Source organism: Poecilia reticulata, unplaced genomic scaffold, assembly GCF_000633615.1.
Source record: "Poecilia reticulata strain Guanapo unplaced genomic scaffold, Guppy_female_1.0+MT scaffold_809, whole genome shotgun sequence".
In the NCBI taxonomy this organism is placed as follows: Eukaryota; Metazoa; Chordata; class Actinopteri; order Cyprinodontiformes; family Poeciliidae; genus Poecilia; species Poecilia reticulata.
Window position 1 is genome coordinate 1 of NW_007615554.1, and position 7,732 is coordinate 7,732.

General features: G+C 38.2%; 1 protein-coding gene across 1 annotated transcript; it reads right to left on the reverse strand.

Moving 5' to 3' along the window:
• Positions 1–429: 429 nt before the first annotated feature.
• On the reverse strand, positions 430–7,063 carry LOC103461231 (protein kinase C and casein kinase substrate in neurons protein 1-like). Its single transcript, XM_008403550.2, has 8 exons — positions 6,822–7,063; positions 5,911–6,146; positions 5,520–5,675; positions 4,658–4,833; positions 2,496–2,616; positions 2,306–2,412; positions 1,891–2,087; positions 430–773 (listed from the first exon to the last, which is right to left on the reverse strand). Exons 1-8 carry the CDS (start codon positions 7,042–7,044, stop codon positions 664–666), a joined length of 1,326 nt encoding a protein of 441 aa, XP_008401772.1. The 5' UTR covers positions 7,045–7,063; the 3' UTR covers positions 430–663.
• Between the last annotated feature and the right edge of the window lie 669 nt (positions 7,064–7,732).

Below are 7,732 nucleotides of genomic sequence, written 5' to 3' on the forward strand. Positions count from 1 at the left end.
TGGATGTAACTCGTTGCATAGCCCATGCTGCTATGCAATGTTCAGAAACAGTTTGAGACACATAGCACTGCACACACTGGAACGGAGGCCGGACGGGGTTCGAAAGAAAAAAGGAAACAAAAAGGATACTGTCTGTGGTACTGTTAACACTACACAGCATTCCTGTTGTAAGAATGACATACACGGCATTAAAAATGCTACACAAAATGGCATCACACCGTATGTACACAATGCAGGTTAGAGAAGCTCATCTTCGTTTAATGAGTAAAACATAATATCTTCCCTTCAGGAAAACACACTGCGGTACACTGTGAGTTAATAATAAGCTGCATTGTTTAATATTAAACACAGCCACACAGAGAAGCAATGTGTTCCTGCACTGTCTTCATGTTTTAGTTGAGTGTGTCTACAATAGCACAACTGCTGCTGTTTTTTTTTTTTTTTTTTTGAATGTGTAACTTCGCCCCCCACCCCAAACGCTGGATAAAATATACTATACTGATATAGTGTCTTTTTAGGTTACTAAGTTTTAGTTAGGCAAGACAGCTTGGCGCATCTGTTGGGCAAAGGATGTGTTGCTCTTAAGTCTCTGGCTATGTGCGGTGCAGTTGGACGGGACGGTTCAAGCTGCCTCCGGCGGCATGTCTCTGTCCGCTCATGTGACTAGATTGGCTCCACGTAATTGGCTGGGTACAGTCCCTCCTGGCCGCTGTCCAAGCGACCTCTACACCAGCCTTGCTCGTCTTCGTCCTCCGTCTTGGTGAATTCGTCACCTGTGAAGGAAATTAAAAAAAAAAAAAAAAACTCCATCAAGACAAATGACACAAATGGTTCTGATGTGAACGGACATATTTCCATGTAAAGTATCCGCAAATAATTTTTTTTAAAAAGAACAGCTCAAACAATACAAATTTGTTTAGCTTTTAAGAAAACATTAAAATTCACACTCCTTCAACTTTGCCTATGTTTCATCACAATACAACCAAAAGTTTGTGTTTTCTTCTTTTCTGCGTAAGTGGAACATCACAAAATGCAAAATACTTTATGGGTGTGAATACTTTGTAAGGAACTACATCCCCCAGCTTATGTTACTCGGCGGAAGATTTTTGCTTTGAAATGACCAGGATACTTTATCTTTGCACTTTGTAAATCTAGTGAGATTCAATTAAAAATTTTTTTAATTGCTTTTGCTTTTTATAATTGTGTTGACGTTTCCTTGTTTTGTTTTATGTTCATTTTGTATTTATTGACACAATTTGCATAATTAAGTCTATTTAACCTTGTTTGGTTTTTAATAGGACAAATTGAGCATTCTCCAGGGACAAACAAACGGTTAGCTAATTCCAGCACATCTACAGAAACGTCAGCTGATGTGCATTTTCCATCCCAAATACAATTAAAAACGGACATCCAGAGAAATTCCTCTCAAAACATTTTTTTTTTACTTTAAAGCTTTCAGTGTAACAATCATTGGAAAAGGAGTCACGTTTCATATAACATGAACCTCCAAACTGGGTTTAGTTATGTTGCTTTTTTCTTTAAATGTGTCTATAACTATGTGGCTAAAACTTGAAAAAGCAAAAGACAAAAACTCAAGACAAAGACGCACAGCTGATGTTACAGCTACTGAGATTCTCTTGAAATTACTATTTGTGATCACGCAGGAACCTCTGAGCCATTTTCTTGGACCATTGCTCAAGCAGCTTGAGTTAATTGATGGCAAACGCCTGTAATTTGTTCCCAAGTGTAGCTATTATTCCTAATCCCTGTTATTTCTTGTAGAGGAAGGAGGCTTTAGAACAGAAAAGGAAACAGTAGTTCTTTTTTTTTTTTTTTTTAACCATAGCTTTCCATCACGTCCATATTCACCTGGTGGGCTCAAATAATTACCTGCTTTGAAGGTGAGCTCGTCCTGCTCCTGGCCGTCATAGTCATAGAGGGCGCGAACACGGACGCCTTTCCCAGTGCTGGAATCGTCTTCAAACGAATTCCTGTTTCCACCGTTTTCGTTGCCGGAGTACGTAGTGGGCTGTTCGTCGTCGGACCACTCGGCCGAATAAGCTTGGTTCTTGTCATAGCTGCTCACGCTAAATAAAAAAAAGGGGGGAAATGTTGGGTTAAATTTGAAGTAAAACTCGTATCCTTTCAGTTGGTTGGGTTTTTTTGTTTTACAGAAAAGAAAAAGAAAAGAAAATTACATAAAATGTTGTTCAGTTTTATTTAAGATGAAGCTTAAATAATACTTTTAGAACCGCTCCCAAAATGAAATGGTTTCAATGAGAAAATGTAAATGCCTTGAACTAACCTGCTTCGGTCACCAGGGGGAGCCACATGGTCAGTGCTTGGAGTGGGTGGGGCTCCATCTGGTTTCTTCTTCTTTGGAGGAGCAGCTGCTTGGTCTGGGTTGTACTCCTGCACAAAAATATCAAAGCATACAAAATAAATCCAGGGAGCAGTTCTGGAAGCCTGTTTGGTCCGAACTGTGGATGTTTTACCTCGAACACTGGCCAGTTCATGGGCATCCCTGGGCCATGATTATTGCTGAACCACCTCAGGTCTTCTTGTGTGCTTATGGCCTGAATCGTGCGCTCCAGTTCTCTGTATATTGTGACATAGCTGAGGAGAGGAGAGCGGAACAAACTGTAACAATGGAGGGACCAGAAGGGACGTGAGGCTGCTGCCAAACTGGCACCAGGACTCACACTGTGGCTCAGATTCCGGATTGAAAGAGATCCAAGGTTAGGGCATGAGTGGCTTTTCTCTCTCTTAATTCTTTGCCAAAGCTTGGAACCCCCAACTGCTAAAGTATTTAGCCTAAATAACGATTTTTGTGTATTCAATTAACTTTCCATGCAAAAATGTGATATGCAACGCTTGCAAAGCTACATGGCATTAACCTTTTCCCAGCTAGTGACGTTAGTGACAAGCTTAAAAGTTTTCTGTGATGGACCAACACAAAGGACCGCATGTTTGTGAAGTGAAAGCCAAATGATGCAAGTTTTCAAAGGTTAGACAGCATCTGAAAAATGTGGTGTGAGGTCGTATTCAATAAATTAGAATATTTATTCCGATTAACTTCGATTGACAGATTCAAAGGTACCCTTGAAAATAATAAGGAATTAAACATACTTTTAATAACCCAAAATTTGAAATGTGTTCTGAAAATAAATGAACTTTTCCATAATATTCTAATTAATTGAATATCTCTGCATCTGTATTCAGTCCCCCCAAGTGAGGACTTTGACGAACCTCCTGTTGCTGCGATTGCAGCTGCAAATTGAATTAGATTTAAAACATCCTGATAAAAAGACAGAAATAGTAAGGCAGTAGGGGAAAAAGGTGTCGCATATTTTCAAATAGATAGTGCATGATTACACAGTCTTCTGAGATGCCAGTGAGATTGATGGAAAACAAACTTGGCAGGTTTGTTTAAAGAGCCTGTAAATCCCTTCGCCGTGGCTCCTGGCTTGTTTATTAGACGCAGCTTAAAAGCAGGCCAGAATATGACAAGCATTCGTTCTGAACCAAATTAATTTAGTCAGAAACGCCATTGAATGAATTTTCGGTTAATTAACGTTGTGAGGCTCAGTGCTAATGAGAAATACACAGCTGGTTGATACGCATGTTGAAATTAATCAGCTAGAAGTGAACTGTGCTGAATGTGACACGGGTCCAATCAAACTAATCAACTACGATTTGTTTGTTGCTTGGATTGTTTTTTTGTTGTTTTTTTTTTTAAATCAAAACTATTAATGCATGGATATACTCTGCATAGTTTAAATTTAATATCCCATCTGGGTATTTGCAGATTTCTGTTTCAGAAATGCACTTGTGAATTTAGCTAGGGTTAACGTCATATTAATATTGGGCTTTAATGATTTCTTTAATCTGTTCTCTTTCTAGTGTGGGATGGATGTACATCAAACAATTTCAGTAATTTGTAAAAAAAACAACAAAAAAAAAGCAAAAAACCCAAGTTTGAATTTAGTGTTTATTTTTACCATCCTACGGGGATCAAAATTATAAATACAGGCTGAAATATAATAGGTGGCGATTAAAAGCTCCAGAATATCAGATTGTGAACTCATCTGCTAGTTTGTTTTTGTTGGTCAACTGTGAGACTGGTTTTACTGCCAACGCTACTGATGCAAAAATAGTTAGAAAATTTTTAAAAAAGGATGCAAAGAAAACCTTCAATTTAAACTGCGATCAACAACTTGGACACATTTTGTTGTCCCCTCAACCACAGGCTCTATATGTATTTTTGGCCTTTTGTGGATCAGGAAAAAAATCCATGATGCATTCAAACGTTTGCACCTAGTGATTGTTTCTAAAAGTCAGTCAAGTTGAACATATAATGCAATAATCTTCTCCAGACAAAAGAGTGGTTTAAAAACAAGGCAAAAAAAATTAAATAGTTTTAGCACAGTAAATGGTTTTAGGCCAAACCAGGTTTTTAAAGGTAATCATTTTTTTAAAGTTCAGTCCTAGCTATGAGAGACAGCCTTCAGGTTGTCCAACCTTCATGTAGACGGGTCAAGATTTGGTCCCTTTTTTTGTTCCTTTGAATCTTTTGCAAACAGGAATAAACACAACTTAAGCTAGTTACAATGTCAGAATACAGAATATGTGACTTGTCTCTTTGATTTCGACTAACCTTTGGTTCTCAGTGAGGTTAAGATGGCGTTTTATGTCCAACAAGGCCTCCTTGAGGAAAGTTAGCCTCTTGACTTCATGCTGCTGGCACTGGTCAAACACCTGCTCCATGCACTCCGTGTACTGAGGAGTGCACTTGCTTAGCTCCTCCAAAGACTTCTCATACTTCTCCTTAGCCTGAGAAAGAAGACACAAAAATTAATTATCTGAAGTGATGTATCTAATGCGTATAATTCAACTGAATTATATTGGACATGATGTGGTAAGAGTTTTGAGGTGTTATAAAGGTAAAAGCTACATATTTGTTCTTTCTGTGAGGATCTTTAGTACAACGATCAAGATCAGTGATCAGTTAGACTCGAAGCAGCTAAAGATCACAGGTCTTGCACAAAAACTTTGTGTTGCTTTGGACATGAATTTAATTTTTACAACCATATAAAGCCTTTTGCAAAATCAGCCTGAAGGAGTCAAAGTGACTGAGATCAATGATTTTATCATCTGTTCTTAAATTTTCCCAAATTGGGGGCATACTTTATGATCTTTGATGATATGTTTTCCAGTTAGTAAATGAAATCATTTGAAAATTACTTTTTGTATTTTACTCAGCTGATTTTTGTTTGGTATTAAAGTGTTTTTGCCAAACTGAAACATTCGAGTGTGAAAATTTGAAAAAGTAAAAAACGGAAGGAATCTGTAAGTGAGCAACTACTACTTCACAGCATCTTAGAGATGATAAATAACATGCACTTGAATATTTCTGTGAAAATATATGTAAAAGACAAAAGTAAAAATCTCAGCAACAACATCAATTTTTTTTACTCTTTGCAGTCTGACCAAATTTAGTAAGAATTTGAGGTCTTTACTTTTTGCATGTCCTGTTTGCATTTATCCACTTTCTCGTGAAGTTTCTTCTGCTGGTCTGGTGTGACAGAAGCCTCCGTCTTGCCATTGGCCTCCCGGGCTGCAGCCAGCCTCTCCTCCTTGCAGGCCATATGGTACGTTTTCTTAGCTGCCTCCATCTGCATGTACACACACAGAAACGGTGAAAGATTTAACAAAACATACATAGAAGAAGAAAAAACAAAACAAAACAAACTTCTTACCTTACAAGAGCAATTAGCACTTACTACCAGATACATCTGCTACACACTGAATTAACTCCATTCAAAAAAATACTTGGCCTTTATGAAACACAACCTAAGACTTTCTTTACAAGCAAAGGTGATTCCTGAAGACATCCGTTTGCTTCCTCACCTCTTTGAGCTTTTTGGCCCATGGTTTCTGAGCCTTTTTAAAGCCTTCCTCTGCCTCCTTGGCCTCCTTGAAGCCTCCAATCATTTGCTTATGATATGCCTCCTTCTGCCAGTTCTTCACTTTCTCCACGTCTTCGTTCAGCAGGTTGTTTTTCACGTCTTGGTGCAGTTCACTCACTTTCTCTGCCTCTGTCATAACCGCAAGCCAGGCTCTCTCCACGGAGCCGTACTGTGGACCTGAGGGTAGCACCAGTTGATTAATTTCAATTTAAAAATTTAGAGCAGAATGATTGTGTCAGCTATATCACAAATCAAACTTCGTTCAATTGAAATTTAATGAATAAATGTGTCCTTTTAAGTGACTGCTTAGGGATTTCTGATGTGAGGTTCTGTTAAAAGGTTTGAAGTTTTATTTACAGTAGATAACTCTCCTGCTGACTTTGTTTCGAATAGTTTGGCACGATGATAAAAGCTTTTCAAACTACTCATGAGAAACGTTTTTGTCATGTCGTCTTTTTAAGAAAATGTAGCTGAAAATATTTAAAGTGGTGCTCTTTTAGAGGATCATATTTTGAAAGATGCTCACCTCAATTTATCTTGGAAATAAGCTTTGTTGAATGGAAATATTTCTCAGTTTAAATCGGCCAGGGGTATTAATTATTTTGAGTTTAACTGTGTAATGCACATGTGAACAGATGCTACATAATCAACACAATGACTTGTGTGTCACATAAATGACCAAATAATAAAATTGCTTATTTATAGTAGTCAAGGAGCATCCAGGAGCAACTAATCGGGATTTGAAGTTACCAAGCTTTATCAACTGTACGTCAGATAGTACCCCTTTTAACTGAACCTCGTCTCATCCTAACTAATAGTTGTTTAATCTTAAAAAAAAAAAAAAAGCAGAACCTTTTTCAATTAACTGTCTCCATCGCTTGGACCAGGCAGTTAGCTGATCACCATAAGCTTTTTCTATCTTGGCACGTTCTTGCAGGCAACCCATAAGATCATTGCAGAGCCGATGGCCATCATCAAATCTTTTGACAGCACGTTTGTAGTTCCCCACCTGAGCACAGAGAGAGCGGGAGAGTAATAGAGAGAAAAAAGAGGGAAAGAGAGATAAATAAATCATGTCCTATGAACTTTTTTGAATTTTGTTTACAGGATAAACCAACAAAACATGCAAAATTATGGAGGTTTCACATGAAAAATAAGATCCAAAATGAATGACTTGCATTTTTTCTCAGCCCTGTATCCTCTAATACCCCAAAATAAACAGCAACCAAAATGACGACACAACTTAGACTAAAAGACTTGGATAAAAAAAAAAAAAAACATAAGAAGATGGCAAAAATAATTGTTTTCAATTTTATTTCTAATGGTTTCTTTTCAAAGTAAGTAAAACAAAGAGGTCACAATTTTTTCATCAACTTTGCATGTATTTACATCTTGACCCTTAAAAGGTACAAGCTGTCCTACTAATTTGCTTCTCTCCTCAGCTGGATGTGAGCAGCACTCAAATTAAATTCTTCAAAATGTACATTTAATTGTATTTATTTCAGGTTCTGCCACCTTAAGTGGAACTCCCTTAAAAACTAGGAGCTTGCTGGACGGCTCCTCCTCCTCAGTGCCTGCAGGGGGGAGTGGGCTCATGGTGCATGATGAAGGCAGGATAATGGAGGGGGGAGGGGGGGCTTACTCGTGCCTGTGCATGTGGAGTTATGCAATGTCAAGGGCTTGTGTTTGCATGGGTACATGAGGGTGTGTGTGTGTGTGTGTGTGTGTGTGTGTGTGTGTGTGTGTGTGTGTGTGTGTGTGTG

Excerpts from the sequence above, each read along its gene's own strand:
- LOC103461231 (XM_008403550.2), bottom strand. The coding sequence starts at position 7,044 with ATGATTTATTTATCTCTCTTTCCCTCTTTTTTCTCTCTATTACTCTCC. Across the intron at positions 4,834-5,519 it reads GCAAACAGGACATGCAAAAA|GCTAAGGAGAAGTATGAGAA; the intron begins GTAAAGACCTCA and ends CTTCTTTCTCAG. Across the intron at positions 2,617-4,657 it reads AACCTCACTGAGAACCAAAG|CTATGTCACAATATACAGAG; the intron begins GTTAGTCGAAAT and ends TCCTCTCCTCAG.